Source organism: Xiphophorus maculatus, chromosome 22 (assembly GCF_002775205.1).
Source record: "Xiphophorus maculatus strain JP 163 A chromosome 22, X_maculatus-5.0-male, whole genome shotgun sequence".
NCBI classification, from domain to species: Eukaryota; Metazoa; Chordata; class Actinopteri; order Cyprinodontiformes; family Poeciliidae; genus Xiphophorus; species Xiphophorus maculatus.
Window position 1 is genome coordinate 16,196,889 of NC_036464.1, and position 22,109 is coordinate 16,218,997.

The 22,109-nt window shown below is 36.6% G+C and overlaps 3 protein-coding genes across 6 annotated transcripts; 2 read left to right on the plus strand and 1 right to left on the minus strand.

The window, feature by feature from the left end:
* The first annotated feature begins 671 nt into the window (after nucleotides 1–671).
* LOC102231263 (histone-lysine N-methyltransferase SETDB1-B-like) lies at nucleotides 672–6,624 on the plus strand. The gene is made up of 7 exons (XM_005809538.3): nucleotides 672–912; nucleotides 998–1,343; nucleotides 1,461–1,634; nucleotides 2,987–3,188; nucleotides 3,274–3,347; nucleotides 4,187–4,377; nucleotides 5,733–6,624. Exons 1-7 carry the CDS (start codon nucleotides 886–888, stop codon nucleotides 5,814–5,816), a joined length of 1,098 nt encoding a protein of 365 aa, XP_005809595.1. The 5' UTR covers nucleotides 672–885; the 3' UTR covers nucleotides 5,817–6,624.
* Nucleotides 6,625–9,297: 2,673 nt separating this feature from the next.
* On the minus strand, nucleotides 9,298–16,291 carry LOC102233170. 3 transcript variants are annotated; one of them, XM_023327922.1, is made up of 9 exons: nucleotides 16,216–16,291; nucleotides 12,482–12,799; nucleotides 12,006–12,302; nucleotides 11,296–11,392; nucleotides 11,057–11,154; nucleotides 10,937–10,971; nucleotides 10,665–10,721; nucleotides 10,497–10,562; nucleotides 9,298–10,175 (listed from the first exon to the last, which is right to left on the minus strand). In XM_023327922.1, exons 2-9 carry the CDS (start codon nucleotides 12,756–12,758, stop codon nucleotides 10,122–10,124), a joined length of 981 nt encoding a protein of 326 aa, XP_023183690.1. In that variant the 5' UTR covers nucleotides 12,759–12,799; nucleotides 16,216–16,291; the 3' UTR covers nucleotides 9,298–10,121. The 3 variants fall into 3 exon arrangements, with proteins under 3 accessions (XP_023183690.1, XP_023183688.1, XP_023183687.1); XM_023327920.1 differs by lacking the exon at nucleotides 16,216–16,291 and adding an exon at nucleotides 13,083–14,014 and having other exon boundaries at nucleotides 10,506–10,562; XM_023327919.1 differs by lacking the exon at nucleotides 16,216–16,291 and adding an exon at nucleotides 13,083–14,014.
* Nucleotides 16,292–16,301: 10 nt separating this feature from the next.
* Nucleotides 16,302–21,101, plus strand: polh (DNA polymerase eta). Of its 2 annotated transcripts, none has more exons than XM_005809547.2 (10): nucleotides 16,302–16,571; nucleotides 17,183–17,317; nucleotides 17,388–17,617; nucleotides 17,761–17,939; nucleotides 18,019–18,122; nucleotides 18,233–18,352; nucleotides 19,263–19,386; nucleotides 19,545–19,610; nucleotides 19,730–19,902; nucleotides 19,992–21,101. In XM_005809547.2, the coding sequence occupies exons 1-10, from the start codon at nucleotides 16,435–16,437 to the stop codon at nucleotides 20,884–20,886; spliced, it is 2,163 nt and encodes a 720-aa protein (XP_005809604.1). In that variant the 5' UTR covers nucleotides 16,302–16,434; the 3' UTR covers nucleotides 20,887–21,101. The 2 variants fall into 2 exon arrangements, with proteins under 2 accessions (XP_005809604.1, XP_023183686.1); XM_023327918.1 differs by having other exon boundaries at nucleotides 17,388–17,611.
* Nucleotides 21,102–22,109: the final 1,008 nt, after the last annotated feature.

Here is a 22,109-nt window from a genome sequence, read left to right on the forward strand (position 1 = left end):
TTTCGATGTGGGCGTGTGTGTGTGGTGTGTGTGGGTGTATCTTTTTTATTTTTCTTCTATCTTTTTCTTTAAATTATCTTGGCAGGTGGTATCCAACGTTAGGATGCATTATCGCCATCTACTGTGCTTGATATGGGCCACAATATTTATTTTAATGGTCTCAAGCGCCAGTGTCCTACAACTTTTGTGTTTTTGTCCTACACACCTGAATTAGATTGCTAACCTGCCACACTAGCGTGCAGCCAAGATCTACAGAGCTCTGCTAACGAGCTAATATTAGAGTCAGATGTGACTCTAATGAGGGAGACATTTAAAAGTTGCAGGACACCAGGTAATTATATATTTTTTTGTTTGTACGGAATAATTACATTTAATTTCCACAGCAGAATGACACTAAAAGTACCAGTTATTTTCGTTAGATTTATTTTTTCCTTTTTATTACACTCTGCACATAGCCCACATAAGAAAATGCAGCCATCGTCTTTATGAAAAAGGTCTGTTTTTCCTTTACAACCTAAAAAAATAAGATTGAACTGATTGCTCTTTAAAAATCACAACTGATTTACTGTTGTAGATATTTGTCAACAATGACAAGGTGCATATTTTCAAATGACGGGCTAATATTTGTGGCTCTAAGCCCGTTTTAGTCACCTGGACCGAGGCTGCAGACCCTTGAGACATCTGACCGAAAACTTGCTCCGCTCCACTAGGAGGCAGTTATGCAGCTATCCTGTGTTTACCAACGAGTGCGCCATCAAACTGAAGAAACTGAAGGTTTGCCGCTTGCTAACGTGTGGGTAACAATACGAGTATCTAAGCAATTTTCTGTGCTGTTTGGCTATTTGAAGTCACCGTATCTCGGTTTTGTTAGTTTCCCTTCGTTTGATGATCATATTCCGGACGCGCAAAAAGGTAAGTTGGGAATTTTGCCCTGGAATAACAAGGCTGTGAACGTTAGCGTCTGAGAGTTGTGACCGTAATGTTGCAAATCCAAAAGGTACAAATGGATGACCTGAACGACGAGAACCTACAGAAGAAACCAGTGGTGGTTCTGACTCGACTCCCAGAGTTTACTTTCAATGCGCTTCAGCCGCCGACGCCGCAGCAGTTCGACAGCGAAGCCGAATCCCCGGACAGCTCCGGCTCCGACATGCTGTGGGAACCGGAGGACGATTCGGGAGACTCGGATTTTGGAGAGAAAAAGAAAACTCAGCATAGACATAAAATGGTGAATGACGTGAACGCGCCTTTGCCGTTAGTGAGCATCAATAACAACAGCACCAGCAACAACAGCAGCGTCTGCAATAACGACATCAACAGCGGCAGCAAAGACACCAACAAAGGTAAGAACCTTTCCATCCACAAATATAAACTACTAATAACACTGGAATTGCTTGAATGCCCAAGGAGTTCAATCTCCAAACTCCATATTGCAATTGTGTTTCCCCCCCAATCCCCAGCTGCTGAAGCATCCCCCATCATAGTGTCTGCAGCTTTTGCCAGCAACTCCAATGAAACGAGAAAAGAGCGGCCTGATTTTCCAGAGATAGCCATTGCGTTGGACATGGTAGTCCTGGCCAGGAGGAGAGTCATGAGGTGGCAACAAGGCAAGATAGTCGAGATCATTAACAAGGGTAAGGAAGAGCACTTTAATGTGAGTCTGTGTGTGTGTGTGTGTTTTTAATAAGTTGAAATAAAATCATTAGTTGAGTGGAAAGACAGGTGTTCTAGTTGACTCTAGTAATCTTTTTTCAGGAACTGAGGTAGTTTTCTGTGACCATTCTTTCTCCTTTCTGTATCAATCAGGGTAAAACTTTTACCTCAGAAAGACCTCAGCATGAAAAGTGAGTCATCCTGTTCAAACATATTGAGATCACATTAATCAGAGTTCAGAGTAAAGTTGTTCATGTCTTGTGCTTCATGGGAATATGTAACATTGGTCAGTGTTGTGCGTTTCCGTGGAGTTTAAAGGTTCTTCCAGTCAGTTGGTAAATCAAATTTGGGAGTCAGACTCCAGATGCAAACACAAACACTTCAGGGTTGAAAAAGTTAATCAGATTAATTGTGATGAATTGATTAAGGAAATAATCCAGTAATGTAGTAATTGATTAATGGTCAACTGGAGTATAGTGACTCTCAGTCACAGTTTCTGACAGAGCAATGTATTTATGCAGAGGATGACAGGAGAAGGCAGAGGAGTAATTTTTTTTTCACAGATTATACTGTCATGACAGAGTGGTAGTTGTAAAAAAGCCATCATTTTATATATATTTGAATGCACCTTGAGACACAATCTTGGATTATGAGATATTATTGGGTCATTGCAATCCATTCATGGTAGCTGTGTCTTTAAAATTAATTTTAAAAACATTACAGTCACTTTTATTGTGTCTTCTGGAGTAACTTTCACTCCGAAAGTGAAAGAATCATCATAGTTATCTTGCTTAGGTTTGCTAGTTTTATTTTTGCTAGATTAGCCTTTTCTTCTTTCACTCATTTTGCATACATATTGCCACAAAGCTTTTGCTGTTTTTCTGATGTTTTACACTGTAACTGCTCTGATGCAAGCTGAGATAAAGACTTTGTTTGCCTGGGATTTTTAGCGTTTTCTGTTGCTTTTTGTACCTTCCTTACTTAATGCCAGGATGGTTAGTAGAAGCATTTCTAGAGCAAATTACATTTACAGTAATGACTGTTCAATTGTTGTTTTTAAGCGGTCTTTTAAAAGTATTTTTGTAAATGCATTTAAAAGACTATTAACCCTTTTCCCCCTTTAATCCTATGTACTGACTCTTGAATGTGTCTGAAATATCAACGCATTTCATCTTTAAAAACACTTTGCATCCTTTTTATTTTTAATATATGCCATGTTTACAGGGCTTGTGCTTTTTGTGCTTCTCTCAGTTTTCCTCGAGTTTCGTGAGCTGCAATAAAATCACATAGACAAGATTCAGTGGTTTTGTTTGTTTTCTTTTCGTCTTTGCAGACGATGGACGAGTAAAGTACAAAGTGATTTTTGATGAAAAGGGGAAGAGCTTGGTATCAGGACATCACATCGCAAAGAAAACCAACCCAAAGCTGGACCAACTGTACGTCGGAGCCCGAGTTTTAATTCGGTCTCCAGAAGACGAGCAGTGCTTCCTGTCTGGACTTTTGGCTGAGCTTCCCAGCAGAAAGAATCGCTTAAGGTCTTGGATCAAATGACTGCTAAGACATTTATGAACCCCCATTTAGAAAAAAAAAAGTCTTTTTGAATAACTTTATGCTTTTCAGGTTTCTGGTGTTTTTGGATGATCACACACCAGTTTATGTCAGCTTACCATCACTTTATCTCATTTGCAGACAAAGTAAGTTTGACTGTTTGCTCCTTTTTTATTTATGAATTATATTTTGCATCTTCTGTGAAATTATTATGATGTATGTTTCACATGTTATGTTTTAGAGATAATATTTACCCTGGACCTAGCCAGGATTTTACCTCTTTTTTTTATCCTAGCATTGCAAAAAAACATTTCCTTTTTTGTGCTTATTTGGTTTCATGCTGCATATAGTTGAAGCCAGATATTATATACATCCACCAAAGTAAAAGACACACACATTTCTTTGTCACTGTCTAGAATTAAATCAGACCAAACTTTTTATGGTTTAGCTTGGTGAGAATTACAGAATATATTTCTATTTTGTAAATGCCTAAAAACTTGGCAAAGACATTTCTTTTGTGACCCAAATTACACATTTTACGACCAAATGTATGTAAACTTTTGAATTTCCTTAAAGTTACAAAAGAAATTCTGAAAAATGTTTTTGCCAAGTTTTCTGGCATCTAGCAAATAGAAATAATTCAGGTAATTCTAACTGAGCTAAAACAGTAAAGGTTTTGTCGAATGTGTCCTTTTATTCAGTGTATGTCAATATCTGGCTTCAACTGTAATTGCTCATGTTTTGTCAGGATTGAATGATAGTAGTTATGCTACATTAAGATAATATGTTTGTAATCAATTTAGTGGAGTTCTTTTAAACAAGTTTTTACTTAACATTTCTGTAATTTATTTGGTACTTTTTGCTGTTTTGTCCAGAAGAGGGCACTGTGAAACAAAAAGTGCTACAAACTGTGGACTGCTGTGGAAATAATTTTTTTATTTTTTCTTTAATACTTGGTGATTCATTTCTTCTTTTTTTTTTACAGTGGCTGATCCTTTAGAGGACCTTGTAGATGGTCCACACAAGTGCTTCATGGAACAATACTTGAGGAGTTGGCCGTATCCACACCTAACCCACTACAAAGAGGGACAAACCCTTAAAATAGAACTGAATGGAGTCCATCAGAAGTGTCAAGTTGAGTCGGTTGATTGCAGCTTGATGAAGGTTGTTTTTGAGGTTAGTATCTTTTCTTTTCTTTTCTGATTTTATTCTATGTTGTAAAATCTAAAACCTAATCCATTTAAGTGCTGTGTTTTAATCCAAACATAGAACAGTTTTGAATGTTTTTTTGTGCTGTTTCAAGGAAATTATCCAGACGTGGGAGATACCAACGTACAGCAAAACTATGAATCTAGAAAATTAATATTGGTAGACTGAAAATTTGGTAGTATTATTTTTATATTTGTTTTATTGATGCTAAAAAATATCACAACATTTCCCTTTGAAATGAAAGACACTAATTCTGTTTTAATAGATAATCTTTATGGTCATCATTTGACTGATGACATCATACAAATATTCTGTTAAACATTATTAAACAAAAGTGACAGTCCCAACCATACTTTTCTCTTTTGTTGTTTGCAAATCTCACCAGTTAAAGGTAGTCTATTTTTAGTTGGAAGAGTCGCTATCATGAACAAGATTGCATTCCTATTTCAGTATTGCATTGGCCTAAGGTTCTTTTTGAATAAATTGTTTCCTGTATGTGTCAAGGCTGAGCTCTAATACAGAATTTAAAGTTATTGGGTCAGGCTGAAAGTTAAAGACTTTTTTGTTCATTTGTGTGACTGAGTAGTCTATATGTAAGGCACACTATCCTTGTAATTCAGTGAAATCGTACATTTCAATGTACTATTTCAGCATCAAAATGCTTAAAAATAAAAAAAACAACAAACAAACGAGCAAGAAACGGAACATTACTGTGGCAAAATAAAGGAAAGTGATGAAAAGAATTAAAACAGACATACACTAATGATTTAATTATTATTAATCAAAAACTTGTATCTTAGCGTTGATTTTAAAGTAACTCAGAATTTTATCATTCGTCAATTTTTGGAGTCATCTCAATAGGACAAGTAACCGTACTTGTCCTATTGTTTGGCCGAGCTAGTGGAAGCATTTATATACTTAATAAGAGGCGCCCCAAGATGGAGCCCTGGGGAACCCTCTATAGGGATTTTGTCAACTTCAATGAAAAGTTACCCATTGACACAGAGAAGTCCCTGATCTTTAAGTCAGTCAAGTCTTGTTAGAGAATCCGGCCCAGCTCTCCAGTCGCTTCAGTATTGTCATGGTCAACAGTACAATAATAGAGTAATTAAACACAGACTGAAGTTTTTTTCAAGCCTGTTTTTCCTCTTACAGCTGATGTAAACACAACATTAAAAGATAGAATATTACCTCAAACGTTTTAATACACAAAGCTGGGCTTGTTTTCAAAGACTACTTTAATCTGACAAATGTGCCTCATTGGAACCCCTGTTCTAATTTATTGAAAATGTTTGTATATAAACATTTTATATTTTACACAGGAAAATGGGGAGACGGACTGGATCCACCGAGGCTCCTTACGACTGGAGCATATGTCCAAGTTCTTGGAGTTGAAGCAAACTTGAGAACCCAAGGCAGACAATTCTGACTCTAAATGACCTATACATTTTTAGAGAAAGAAGACATAAAAAAAAAAAAAAAATCCTTATGACTGTAAATACATGTTTCTTTCTGGCCGTCGACTTATATTTTGGTTCCTGACAGAGCAGATGTAAGGTTGAAGTATGTCAACTCAAATTGGCAGTTATTTCTTTTGGTCATTCTTTTAGTTTCTGTTGAAAAGTGTAAATACGTTTATTCTCTACTTGTTGCATTTTTCCATTTTAAATGTATTTCCAAATCTTTGTGCGTAGAAACCCTGCTAATAATAACCTGTTTAAACAAGGACAAATAAAAAATTTAGCCCATTGATGTCTGATAAATACGACAAAAAATATTAAGCAGAACAACGTATGCTTGATTTGAACATAATATTTCTAGCTTAATTTTACTCATATTTTGATCCTGGAACTGCTCGTAATTGATGCCCTCGTGCAAGTAAAGCATTTGTCTATATTAAGAACGTATATTTCTTTTATCCGTTTTTTTATTTTTTTATTTGACACTATTTTCACAATTTGGTGTACCTAACACCAAATTGGTGTTAGGTAACACCAATTGCTTCTTCAGCAGTAGTGAACGTATTTTAGTCTGTTATTCTCACCTCTTTTTTTTTTTGCCCTAGAAATATTTTTGACATTTAAAGATTTTTTTTTTTAAAAATGAGACTTTTCACTCATTTCTGTTTACAACTTGGCAAATGATGTCCATTCTGCCATGTACACTGTATTGTTTATAAAAGGAAAGAAATAAAATAAAGTTTTACTATGTGTATTTACTTTGACCTTTGTAATTAGCTTTACATGTAATCCAGTCCAACATTGATTGTAACATTGAGATTTAGTTGTGAATTTGACAGTCAATGTTTTTAGTTCTCATCTGTTTGGCTTGAACATAACTGAGGGAATGGTACACCATGAATAAGTTACAATAAAGTGGTTGTTTTGTCTGTATTTAGCGTCACATCGAGTTACAAATGGGAAATAAGACAGTTATCCAATGTGTAATTTGATTTGAAACCCGCTGAAAATAATAGGCGGGTAGAAACCTTTTCAGGTCCCAGCCACATATATAGCTGTCGTACCAGTGTGCATAAACTTGCAAAAGGCATGAATATTACATTTACTTTGTGCTTTCTTTTTAAGCATTTTTGAATATTTTGTTCCATGGTAAAAATGTTAGTCAATCTAGATTTTCAGTTATAGACTGATTACCAGATTTTCTTTCCTCTGAAAGTTAAGTTAAGGCCTTCTCCCAGATCTTGGCAAAGGCTGCTCCAAAAGAAATTCTTGTAATACTAGCAAATAGAAGCTATATAGGTATGCACTATGTCTGCATGTATCAAGAGAGAGAGTTGGTAGTTAGTTATTTTTGCTTTATTAAATCAAAATAAGCATCAGACAAGCCACGTTGATGGAATTGATACCTGTGTCTGTGTGACTTTCCACCACTTATTTGTGTACCGGATAGATGTGAATAAGCACATGTGTAAAAACAAGTGTGTCACATGGGTGTGAAAGGTTAATAGAAAGGTGTGACTGGTAGAAAACTTGCAACACCTCCACCAACAAGTCCCTTGTTGGGACATTTGCCTTGTAACCAGTTGAAAAACGTGTTGCCAAAATAGTAAAGCTCAGTGGAAGCTAAATATTAATTAAAACCATCACACTGAAATGACAAAGTAATTACAGCCATCGGCTTATCAAAATTTCCTGAATAAAAATAAACTTGCAACACTTCCACCCACAAGTCCTTTGTGGAGACATTTGCCATTATTTACAGATGTGTGAATGAGCACGTGTGAATGGGCACATGTGTGAATAATGGCGCGTGAACTAAAATGTTTTTCCATCTATTAGTCCTTGCTTTGAACTGTCTGAATCTTATCTGGTATATGGGCTCAAATTCACCATGAAGCCGGTGATGAGGGGAATGAAAAATGTCCTTTGCCTTTCGTGTGTCTCTCTTTAAAAGTATTGGTGTTACATTAAGTAATTTGGTACAAATAGTTTTCCCAGACACTTTTGCTATTATTGGAGACCGGATGCATTTGTATTTATAATTTTGAATGTGCGAATGTCAGAAAATCCAGAGCAAATTTATGCGGGTGCACACAGTTCTTGTTCTGCAAAAATCATATTGTGCTGCATGTTGCACAATCATTTCATCCTCGAACAAGAGTTGTTTAAATAAAAGTTTTAAAAGGCAAAATCTATGTTAATCTCTGTCTGTGTATGTAAACTGTAGTCAAGTAAAACTGCATCTGAAAATGATCTAATATGTTGAGGTGGATAAAATTCTTTTAGGACTTTGTTCCAGTTTCTTGCCTCGTTGTCGAAAGAGGAACAATAGGGAGATATTTGTTAATATGCTGTGAAGGGAAACAAAGTGTCCCAGAGTTCACTGCTTCTCGGTTCTAACTTAAAAAAATGTTAATAGCTTTATCCAAAATAGCTTTGGTGTTCGGATATAACTTTATTTACATTTGTATATGAACTACATCCTCATTTCACTTCTCACTGTTTCCTTCTTTATGCTAACACCTGCTCATAAACACTTTGACAGTAAAAGAACAGCACACAAAGCATGCTGTTTAAAGCAATATTTTTCTTATTTTCGTTGTATGTCAAAAAGTGATTCCTTCTAGTGACACGTTAAGTGAATGTTTTGCAACTTCACTAAATGTTACATATTTTCATCTTATTATACAGTAGTAACAAAAAGTTAGCAATATTTGGCTTTCAGGTGAAATTTCAGAATAACCATAAAATGAATTATAGCCAACCCTTTACAAGTGAACTTAATGTGACTTTCTCTAGGCTTTTAAATACACATGTCCAACTGTTCAGGCACAGGCGTCATTGTCTTGCATGGACCAGGGAGTAAATATGCTGGACTAGGGACCAGTGGGCCTGAGTTCTGTTCTCTGCTGAGCGACAATTCACTTTGAGCAGAAATGATGGCCGCCAACAACGTTGGAGATGTGAAGCAGAGCGCTGTGCATGAGCCACTTTTGTCACCAGAAACGTTTATGGTGGTGTCGGCGTGTACGAGGGTGTGTCTAGTCAATGCAGGGCTGCCCTGAATTTTCTGAATTGTTATGAATGTCATCATATGGGGTTCCATCTCAAATACAAACTGTATACAAAGAATCAATGATTGCAGAAACAGTCGGGTTCTTGTTCTTGTTTAATTCTATCAGTTATGAGGGTGTTGTCACAATGTGTTGTCACAATGTGTCGTGTCATTATCTCCAGAGTTCCTCTTTTAACATGATTTAGGTTATCTCAAAAATTTCCCAGTGAGACATACAGAATCGCACCTTGAATAAAACCAGCATTTTGTAATTGAATCCAGTAGAGGATCTTGCATGAATACTGTCCTGGGAGAGCCCTGTCTTCTGTAAAATATTTGTAACACATAACAAAACACACACAAATTCACCAGATTAACTTTATTCTGTTACAAATAAAAAAAAGTTACTATTATCAAACTTATCGGCCAGATTAAGAACTACGGTAAACAATGTTCAGCTACATGATTTGAATAGGGACATATTTGTAGTCATTTATATATACATATAAAAAAATAATAATTTCATAGACCCACCCAACATTTTTTAATATATTATAATATTATTTTAAAGAAAGTAATGATCAAATGTGGTCCAAAAATGACAGAAAAACAAAACAAACTAAAAACAAAAACGTTAAGGTAGCTCTTTAGTTCAGTTAGGAATAGGGCAGAGCTGTAACAGCAATGCACCTCATCATGGTATAATCTACAGTTCTATATTACTGCCAGTCAGAAGAAACATTTTAGTAAAGCGATTCAGTCTTGATTATTTCAGATTTACATAGATCATAACTTAGCAACAGCTCATGCAAATCATTCTACTAAATGATTATAGATAATAACAATGGTATTTACTAATTTAACTTCTTGTGTAAAAGTAAATTGAAATATTGACAATATTCTCATATTTCTCCATTTTTTGAGAATGGGTTGTTATAAACCCATTCTGTCCTCAACAAGATCATACTTAGAAGCAACAAAAGATGCCTAGTATGATAAAAAGCTAAACTTGCTATTCACCCCTTGAGTATAAGCACATATACATGTATACCCAATGTAAAAAAAAAAAAAAAACAAGGTCAGAGGTTTTCTAAGACAATGAGTCATTGTTTCACACTTGTGGAGACAGACAGTGTCGGGTAGCGCTTAGTCACAAGAAAAAGAAAAAAAAAACATTTTTGATAGATTTAAACCTTTTACTTGTGATGAATGATTGTGCTGTATGTAACATCCTCATCTTTTCCTTCACTCTGTAAATGAAAAATAATGGTCAGAGGGAAATCCTAAAATGTGAGATGTATTTTCAAACATATATGAAGCATAAACTAGCTGGACTTCAAAACCAGAAACAAGACATTTTTTTATGTTAAGTTATTTTGATCTCTTTTTTTAATTATTTTTCAGACTCTGTCATGTTTTTCAGGTGGATATACAAATGAGAGTTTAACAGTATTTGACATTGTACACATATAAACTATGATCAACGATAGCAAGTAGCAACGAATCATGTAGCTGATAAGGTTTTTTTTTTTAAAATGGTGTGTTTACACGTCGGCTCTCTGAATAATTACCATTCTCACATTGTGTTTCTTGACAGGAACAACAGAGCTGTAGGTCATGTCAGCATCACTTGCAGCCTGCGTTTCAAACAGAAATAACACAGTTTTAATTTATTTCCACATTGAACAATTTATTACAACAAACTGTAAAGATTCAAATACTTATTAGTATCAGCTCACCTGGGCTGCCTTGTTTTTCTTGAAAGAGACTTCTGAATATGTTAAATCCCCTTCATTCTGTAAATAGACAAATTAAAATATCATTGGACAAGATCAGCTTTGCTTTATAGAATTTAAAAGGTGCATAAGTTTTTAGTGTAAGCAGGCAGTACAAAGCATTTCTGTTCATGACAAATTAACCACAGAAATCGATGCCTTTGACAAGAAATAGAGATGATAAATCATTAACGTTGACACCGTATCCAAGTCGTTTAATTTTACGTACGACTTACTTTTGACGCTGTTGAATCCTTAATTCTGACACGTTCTGTGAAACATTTAATTGTTGTTAATTATTCCTTTTTTACACACTTTTATAAACCAAGTGGCAGCAGATGTCCGGTCAGACTTACTGGTTCTTCTTAGTACAAACAGGATTGATAAGGTAGCAATAACAATGAAGATCAGCACACTCAGAGGGATGGCGAGGCTCATCAGAGCAGGAAAAGGGCTGAAACACACATAATTATTCTAATTCCGGATTTGTAGATAATGATAAGATCTTAAACTAAGACAATTTTAAAAGGACAGTTTTTGGTTCAAGCACATAATAATCAGTGTGCTCAAAAGTGCAGCATTGAAGTGTGCTGACCTGTTTTCCTTATGGCCTGTTGTTGTATTGTCTCTTGCTCCTGTGACAGTAATTGTTGCAGCTACAGTAGTTGTTGCAGCTACAGTAGTTGGTGCAACTACAGTACAATGAGAATATCATGTCATGAATATATCATATCAGTAACATGGAAATTATTAACCTGGGTTTTAGTTGGGATGTTACTGCAATGGATACAAGTAGTAATGCATTTACTGTGAAATTCTGCCACATCAACAATGTAAAAAATAATAAGAATAATTATATTATCAACAGCAAATAGTGAATTTAGATGCTATTTTTTTCATGGTAGTGAAACAATAAATCATCTTTTATGAACAATAATTAACGCCTATTGATTATGTGAACTGTTTGCTGTCAGTTACTGAAAAAGTACAGAGGTATGTGTAAATATATAAAGAAAACAACATCAATGACTTCTGATAAAAAAAAAAAATAATTAAAATGACATCAACAGACTGCTAAAGGAACAGCCATTAGAGTTGGCGAAACAGTATGCTTTTTAAACCTTATTTCATTTTAAAAGCTACGTAAGTGTGACAACCAGGACACACAAGGTAAAGGTTAACAAGTGTCATCAGTCGTTGGTATGACTAAACATGAGAACATAGGAAACTGAAAATTAGCAGACACAAATATTTAGCTGATATATTCACCCATCTCTATTTAATTACAGTCTGTAAATCACTTACCAGTGGGTTTGACAGTCAGAGTCAGGTGAACTGGCATCTGAAAATCTCCTTTGACACAGTAATACCAACCACTGTCCTTTTGCTTCAGTCCACTCATAGTTACACTGCATACATTGTCTGCAGCCTTGTTGATGGTTACTGCTGTTCCATCTATTTCTCCAGTTTCCTGTGTCACACATGTTCTGCCCAGCTTACACCACTGTATTCCTCCAGAGGTAGCGGAGTTAAAGTTTATGTTTATGTTGTCGCCAATATATCCAGTCACATTCTGGTCTGCCACCCAGAGGATGGGTGTATCTTGAGGGGAAACAAATAATAATAAACACGTCATTTGACAGCCTAATCTTTAAAAAATTATTTGCTTTGACTAATAACAAAACAAATGTTGTTATTAGTGCCTTATGGTTTTACTTTATATCTTTAATTTGTTCTTGTTTACAAGTGTTTGAAATGTGCGTTCAGAAACACAAGCTTACCTTTGGTGACTGACAGATGAAAGTGTTGCCCGTCATCAACTCCGTTTTTGATCTCCACAATACACCAGAAATAAATGTCAGCTGTTAACCGTTTTATGGTAACAGTGAAAATTCTTTGAGTTTTGTCATCAGAGATTGAATACTTTCCTGTTTCCCGTGGTGAGTCTGTCCTAACTTGAGTTGAGCAGAAACCCCAATAAAATCCTTCGCATAGATATTTCACATGATTTCTGTATTTTAAATCATAAGAACAGGGGATACTGACTGAAGCTCCCATCTTCACTGACACCTTAGTGATTGTCTTCACACTTTCACTTCCTGGAAGAAAAAGAGAAAAAGTGAAATATGTTTTGCATGTTATATCACTCATATTTATGAAACACGAAAAAAGAAATAAAACTAGTTGCTGAAGGCAAAAAATATTTTTTTAGAGTATCCAGACTGAAGCTACAGTTTTCACTGATAATTTGCTGTTTATTCTTTTAGACTGCACAAATTAAACAATTTCAAGTTTGCAGGAACATGTTTCAGTGAAGGAGACGTTCACAGCTTTGGGTCACAGAGATAACAAATGTAATAAGTATAATTCGAAGCCACTGACCTGTTATCAGAGGTAGAATAAGAAGAAAACTCAGAGAAACAGCCATGTCGATGTGCGAACAGCAACTGGTTCAGTAACACTGACTCACTACTTCCTTGTTTTTGATGTTTGTTTAAAATGTGATTTACATATTCATTATTATGGATATTTAAGCTACCCTCAGTTCATGCTCTTGTTTAGTTTGTCAGTGGGACACAGACTAAACAAGAGCAATGCCTATTTTTTAGCATTTTCTTTTTCCTCTATTTTTAATTGCACAATATATTTCACAACAGACAATTTCAACAGAGTTGTCAGTTAAATCCTCTTTGGTGTTCTCTGATTAGGAGAAAAAAAAAGGTCACTTATTTACTGTGAAAACATTCAATTATACTACATAAAGCAATGAAAAACTGAAACACAACACAGTGCCAAACTGATACAGCAAAGACGTGAAAGTAGAGAACAAGACTTACTGCATCTTTGAATAAACCACATGAGCAAGGCCACCAGAACAACAAGGTGACCCAAAGTGATAATGTGGATATTTTGGTCAACAGAAGATCTAACACATATTTTAAACAGAAAGTGTAGATTCAACTTTACAATATGATACTTTTTCCACAGTTATGATATGCATCTATAATATAAAGTACAGAAAATGGCAGCATACTGAAAGCGTTTAGCTTTCACTTATTGTTAACATATATTGTACAGTAGAATACCATTGATTTGGGATTTCTCCAAGTCCTGGATCAGTGGATCTTGTAGCAGCAGGGATTTCTGTGACCTTAATTGTTTCTGTTGTTGTTGTTCGTAAACTTACATTTTAAAACAAAGATTTAATTGGTTGAGTCATATAATAATCCATTCCTAGCTCTGTTTACCCTTCAAACAATTTAAATATGAGATTTTTACGATTGTGCCCATTACAATGTTTTTTTGTCCTCAGTATTGATCAGCGGTTAAGATTAAATATTATTGATAAAGAGATGCATTTTAATACATTTTACTTTCCAGCACTTTGACATCTGAAAGTCCTGTCCGTCATCTGCTCTGTTATTAATCTCCACAATACACCAGTAATAAGTGTCAGCTGTTAACTGTTTTATGGTAACAGTGAAAATTCTTTGAATTTTGTCGTCAGAGATTGAATACTTTCCTGTTTCCAGTGGTGAGTCTGTTCTAACTTGATATGAGCAGAAATTCCAATAACCTCCTTTGCATAGATATTTGACACGACTTCTGTATTTTAAATCATAAGAACAGGGGATACTGACTGAAGCTCCCACCTTCACTGACACCTTAGTGATTAGGTGTCACTAATCACTTTCACTCTCACACTTCTCACACTTTCACTTCCTGGCAAGAAAAAAGATACTGTGAAATATGTTTTGCATGTTATATCACTCATACTTATGAAACATGAAAAAAAGACTAGTTGCTGAAGGCAAAAATATTCTTGGTAGAGCATTCAGACTGAAGCTACAGTTTTCACTGATAATTTGCTGTTTTTGCTTGTAAACTGCAGAAAAAAAAGACTGTTAAAAGACCTACAGGAACATGTTTCTGTGAAGGAGACACATGTCAATTTATAGGCATCTTTAAAATATAAAAAGTAAAAGTCTGCAAATGTATTCTGAATGAAAACTGAATAATTTCAGAGCTTTGGATCACAAAGATGATTAAAAAAAAAGTCTGCATATATTACGCAAAGTGTAATGTAAAGGCACTGACCTGTTATCAGAGTTAGAATAAGAAGAAAACTCAGAGAAAGTGAAAAACAGCAGCAACATCAACTAGTTCAGTAACACTGACTTCCTATTTCCTTGTTTTTATGTTGTTTTTTTTTAAATCAACATTTCATTTGCATGTTAATTACCACATGTTTTATGTGGATATTTAAGCTATCCTCAGTTTATACTCTTGTTCATTTTGTCAATAGTTAATAATCTGTGACCTTGCATCTGTTTTTTCACCTTTTTTTCCTCTATTTTTTGAGCACAAAAAGCTTATTTTATAACAGTACATTACAACAAAGAGAACATTTTATTTGTAGTGTCTGACGAGATTTAAAGAAGGTCTTTCCTGTTACAAACATAACATTTTATGTTATATTATATATATATTTTAAAACTCATATGACGCGTTCAGACATGAGTGGTTCAAATTGAGCTCCATTTAATAAAATCCTACTAAGTTCTAAAATGTAAAAGTTTATGCCATGCAAACATGTTTAACATGCCCCCATTAAATGCGTCACAGATTACTTCTTACCGCTATGAGTTATTTTAGAATTACCTTATTTTGTTTTACCCAAAGATTAAACCTGCAGTTTACACGCCAGGTGTTAATAAATAAAATTGTATATTGTAGTCAGCAGGTGGCAGTGTGGTCCAACTAAACAAAAACTAGTATAGGGATCATGCTATCGTGTAATATTCTGAACTATAAAAGTTTTACCACGGGGGAACAGAAAGACTGAAGCCACGGGTTTTATGTGGCAAAATTCTTGTATTTTAAGCTGGTAAAGCAAAGACTAGTTCTGGTAATTAAAATGTTCCTACATTGTTTGGAAGAAAAAACTATTTTATTAGGGGAATAGACGATGCAAGAGAATCCATCGTCTGTATACTTGTCCTTGTCATAGAGGCGGGGCTGAAATCTGTCTCCGGCACCCATTAGGCAGGAGGTGAAACCTGGAAAAGTCGCCAGTCCATCACAGGCCAACAGACAAGCAACTTTGCACCCACACCCTTAACTAAGGGCCATTTGGAGGAAATAATTTATCTGTCATGTTTTTGATGACAGTGAGAGGAAGCCCCCTATGGAAGCCCGTTTCCATACTCAAGCTATAGGGCCAACTCAAGTTATCTCATTATAATGAGATCTCATTATAATGAGATACTATCTCATTATAATGAGATCTCATTATAATGAGATACTATCTCATTATTTTGAGATACTATCTCATTACAATGAGATAGTATCTCATTATAATGAGATAGTATCTCATTATAATGAGATTTTCTCTTTTTTAAACAGAGTGGCGGAAACGGGCTTCCATAGTAAGCCATAGTAAATTGAGATAACTAATAGTTTATTTATTTATCTTACCGTTTTAAAAAAAACAAAAACAAAAATTATTATTTACCGTATTTGTAGTCCAGTTGGTCAACGTGACGTCTCTGTCGCCACTTGATGACGTTATTATGTAACTGCAATTTTCTGCGCGAAATACAAAGCGACACACCTTTTATTCGGGCGCCTTGTTTAGTTTCAGTTCACAGGAAGCTCCCCGTAGATCCTCGTACCCTCCTCAGTCAGCAGACTCCTGTCTTTGATTTCAGGTGGCGATCTCTCCCGGTTCTGGATGGACTACGGGAAAGAGAGAGTGGTGGCGTTAGTGGACATGGACTGTTTTTACGTGCAGGTGGAGCAGCGTCTGAATCCTGCTCTGAAAAACACTCCTTGCGTGGTGGCTCAGTACAAGACGTGGAAAGGAGGCGGGTGAGTTTCTGACACAGAGGAGCAGTGGAGGCTTTCAATGCATTTGTTACTTATCCAAAACGGAAGTCATCATAACACCTGCTAGCTAACTGGGGCTGTCATTGTTTACTGAGAGAACAAGAAGCAAACACCCAACAGGTTACCGCATCAAAGTAAATTACTCTACATTGTATTAGATAAAATACTCTGGATAAACTGCACTAAATATAAATGTCACATACTGTACATGTTATGTACTACAGCAGCCACCTCAGCTTCATTATTTACCAATAATGAACTCCAATGTAGAGTTTGTAGAATCCTTCTTACCCACTATGGCATAAAGGGTTGTGTTTGGATTAGATTAGGAAGAACTTCCTTCATTTAATCTGGTCATCCACGCATGTATAGTTTAGATCTTTCATCCATCAAAAGACAATGATGCGGATGAACTTCTGTGACATTAGTTTCAACATGTCTTACTGAGTTGCACTGATTGAAAAAGTTGTCTCTGTGTTGGAAACTTTCCCACAAATACATCACTTGATTTTAAATCTCTCATCTTTAACTCTCTACTATTGAAGGGGATGTGCAGTAAACATGGTTCTGAGTGACATGTCCCTATCTGTTAGTATCATAGCTGTGAGTTATGAGGCGAGGGCCCACGGTGTCACCAGGAACATGTGGGTGGATGATGCAAAAAAGCTGTGCCCAGATCTCCAGGTGGCCAGAGTGCGCGAGTCTCACGGGAAGGCAGATCTAACTCAGTAAGTGCTGTTAGTTTTGCTCGGCAAACGTCCACATTGTGGTGCTTGCGCTGCTAACATCTGTTTGTAGTTACAGAGAGGCGAGTGTGGAAGTGATTGAGGTGATGTCTCGTTTTGCTGTGATTGAGAGGGCCAGCATCGACGAGGCCTACATGGATCTGACGGCAGCTGTCCAGCAGCGGTGCAAAAACATAGCCGATCAACAGATCGACCAACGGCTTCTCAGGACTACTCACATTCAAGGCTATCCATTTCCGGATGACGGGTCCAACCAAGTTGATGGTTCAGCTTTGGGTAAAGGTAGACTAGTTAGAGATTACTCAGTCATTGTACTGTAACAAGTCAGCATTAGGAGGCTAACATTGAAAGCGGCAAGTCTTAAATTTCTAAAACCCCCAAAAATGTTATGTCCGTTAATGTTTTTATTTTATTCTTATTCTTAGAACAGAGAAGATCCAGAGGAGTCCAACAGTGGTTGGAGTCCTTACCTGTCCCAACCCTGGGAGAGCAGAACTCTGCAGAGCTGCAGCTAACTGTCGGTGCGCTCATTGTTGAAGAAATGAGAGCAGCTGTAGAAAAACACACAGGCTTCCGCTGCTCAGCAGGGATATCTCACAACAAGGTGGGATAAAACTTCACATAATTCTGATGTAAGATTTACTGTTGTTGCTGTTCTCACATTTACCTCTGTGCTGTTGAAGGTGCTGGCTAAACTGGCCTGCGGTCTGAACAAACCTAACAGACAAACTATCCTACCTTTGGACTCTGTGACTGAACTGTTCAGCACTCTGCCAATCAGTAAGATGTGAGTTTAATTGTCACTGTCCCGCAAAAATTTCACTGATGTTCCGATGCAGATGTGCAACAGATGACTAATAGAACTATTTGCGCTTATTTGACTTTTGTGTTATGCAGTCGTAACCTCGGGGGCAAAATGGGTGCATCGATAACAGAAACTCTGGGGGTTGAGAACATGGGAGATCTCACTCGGTTCTCTCAGGTACAGCTGGGGCAGCACTTTGGAGAAAAAACAGGGTAAGGAAATACAGTGCCATAAAATGACTGTTCACAAAAAACAGCTTACAGAATTGTTTTTTTTTTATATTGTCCCTAGTTTACAATCCTCTTCTTGTATAATAATACTATCAGGAATTCAGTTAATCTTAATTTTGCACTAGAAGTACACATATAATTCTTTGACATAGATTGATTTCCTTTGTTGCATCATCCTGTTATAAACTTGGATACACAATTTGGAAACCAATGTGGAATTTCAGCATATTTTTTGGTCGTATAAAATCATATAAATGAGTATGCAGTCATTTTTCCATTGTGCACAGTGGGAAGATAGGCAAGTTTTTTAAATGTAACAAATGCTAGAGCTTTTAAAAGAGCCCCGTTTAAATATTTTATGGAATAAAGTGTTATAATTGTATGTGTCTGAATTAGTGTTTAATTAATGTCTTGCATCGACCATTTTATATAATGCGTATGTAACTGTTTTGTAAGAAATGTGGTTTCAGGATGTGGACCCTAAAAAGTTACTGTTGGCCCTGCAATGGCTAATAGGGATCCAAATAAACAAACATATGTTTGACAAAAAATGGTTGTTGCAGCTCTCAGCTACTATACACTACCACATTTTTCTATTGTAGTAGGTTTAATATTTCTGTTCTTAGTTTTAGGAGAGAGAATTGTATGTTTGCTTAGTTTTATGAGGAAAAATGCAAATGTGTTTCTGAGTTTTATGTTTTGTATTTTTCTTGTTGCTGTGTTCTTGCTCATTATGAGACAAAGTCCTGAAAAGTATATTAGGAGAATATATATATTTTGACATTAAGACAGACAATTTCCTCGGACTTGAGTTGTGAGATAAAAACGACAACTTGAAATTGTCTTTATTCCTCATTGACGACGGGAGTTACATAATATTTCTGCTCTGCAGCCAGTGGCTGTATGACTTGTGTCGTGGGATTGAGTTTGAAGCTGTGAAACCCAGGCAGCTTCCCAAATCCATTGGCTGCAGTAAGAACTTCCCTGGGAAAACATCACTGGCCACAAAACAGCAGGTACAGACCACGAGTTGCAGAAGCATACTTGAACTATTTCTAAATCCAATTTCTGTTTCTTTTAAGACTTTTATCATCTGAAGTGTTTTTCTCTGCAGGTCTTTATTTGTTTATGCTTTCCAAATGTATGTTCATGTTAAATCCAAACCTCTGTGCAGGTGCAGTACTGGCTTCATCAACTGGCCCTGGAGCTGGAGGAGAGGTTGACCAAAGACAGAGAAGTGGTAAGAGAAACCACTATCATGTTTTTTGTTTTGTTTTGTATTGAAATTTTGATGTTTAACCATTTCTATCCCATAGCCGCCTGCTCATTTCACATCCGCGTTTTCTCACTGTCATACAGAACGGTCGAGTGGCAAAGTTGTTGACGGTCGGAGTGCGTCAGCTTGGTGACAAGAGGCAGAGCAGCTTCTCTCGATGCTGTGCCTTGGTGCGCTACGAGGCGACCAAAATATCCAGTGACAGCTTTGCCATTATCAAGAGTCTCAACACAGCAGGAAACCAGCAAGCCGCATGGTAATTAAAGAGCAGCGGTGCTGTGTATTTATAGTGCCACTTTGAATAAATGCTCTGCGATTTAGACCTTCTGTCTTCCATGTCTCCAGGACTCCGCCTCTGACCCTGCTACACCTCTCAGCCAGCAAATTCAGCGACGCTCCGTCCACAGGGGGGATCACTGGCTTTCTGTCCAATGATCCCACTTCGACTCAGAGTTCCTTCTCTGTGACTCAGACCCCATCCAATACACAGTCAGACTTAAAAAATGTGTCTCCATGCAGTCATCCTGGAACTATACAATCCTTCTTTCAAAAAGCATCTGGGAAACAAAAACAAGTCAGGAAGGACAAAGAGGAGGAAGATGACTGTGGAAGCTCAAAAGAAGTCTCTTCATCTGTCATTTTAGATGAACCATTTTCCACTGATAGGCGTTCTAGCACCAAAATCATCTCAGAAAGGCCCCGCTCTGGCATCTCCTCTTTCTTTCAAAAGAAAAGCCTTGAAAGAAACTTTAGGCCTTCAGCCTTACCGATCCCCACGTCTGAATCTGCACCTGAAATCAATGATGGAGATCACTGGGAAGATTCTGATGCCGTTGCCGAGCACAAACCTCATCAGCCACGATTTAAAGATGTAGGGACGAAACCGGAGACTGAACCAGAAGACCGCCAACCTCCAAGCGTGCTTGTGGAAGACCTGATAATCTGCGAACGCTGCGGTAAAGAAGTGCTGGTCTGGGAAATGCCTGAACACAACGACTTTCACTTTGCACTGGACCTCCAGAATTCTCTGTCTTCATCTATTAATTCAGCAGCCAACACTTCCAGTTCCACCACCTCTCCTTCCTCTATTGCTTCTCCGGTTCCTCTTGGAGCAGGAGGCACAACACAATCAACCCGGGGCAAAACAAAAACAAGAGGCCCGTCAGGCCCTGCTCCAAAAAGACAGAGATCCCAAGGAGGAAGTCTGGGTACCTTGGATTCATTTTTCAAAAAGAGCTGATGACATGAATATATCTGACTACAGTAAAAACAATAATCTGGTTTTTATTCTAACTGTACACATGTATCAAAAAGCCACCCAGTATAACATTTTTTTTTTAATTTTTCATTCAAAGCAATCACTGCAGAGTAAATAAATTATTTATTTTGAGCCAGGTTTTTGTTTTATTAAGCTTATTTTCTAAACTTGTAACAATTAAAGTTGCTTCTAATACATCAAAGCAGTACACTGCCTTGTGTTTTAATACTGTCACATACAATAAAAGCAGAAACCTGTTTAACTTAAAAGTTTCTCACATTTTTAAGGCAATTAAAATTGAAACGCAAATGAAACTGCTGGTAAGGTAGTCAGCCAGTAAATAAGCCAGAGTGCAAGCCAAACTAATCAGGCCTGTACAGAGGGCTAGTTATTAGTGATAAGAGCTGCAAATGCAACCTGCTGTTATGACCTGCTTTTAGCCACAACATTCACTAGAGCACTACTTAACCTTTCATCTGTTATCAACTTTTAGAAAATAACATTTTTATTGGAGGTCGTAGTCATTTTAAAGCTAAGTATAATTATAAAATATGTAAGCTAAATGTAAACTCGATTTTTTTCTTTTATGCAATGTACAACTGAAATCTTTCCTTAATGTTTAGCAGCCCAGAAAGCAATGATTATAAGCTAAACACACACTGGAGGGTGAGTAAACACTGAGAGGAGGCCCAGTCAAAGACCTGGAGGACTCAATATGAACAGACCTCCTGGAAAGATAACAAAAAGGCATTTCTATAATTTATATCGATCTTAATGACAAACATGACTCTACTTAATGTAGAACACTGTTGAGTCTGTAGAAAATGAGGAAATACACAACAAAAACCTGAGTCATCCTTCTAACATGTTCTTTAGTTGTAACATTTTCCTCTAGTTAGTTTACAAACATTTATGCGTCTTAAATTTTGTTAGATTATAATCACAGTATTGTAATTTTTGAGAATTTTATGTGACAGACCAACTGAGTGGTGTGTAATTACGAAGTGAAAAGAAAATTGACAAATATTTGTATTCAAGCTTCTTTGAATCATGAATACTTTTCATGTCCATCATCTCTGACCAGTTTCCCCATCCCGGCTGAAGAAAAGAGTTCCCATAACACGCCACCACCAACATGTTTCACCGTGGGAACAGATTTGTTTTACATTTATTCTGAAAACCACATATCCTTTCACTTTTACTTT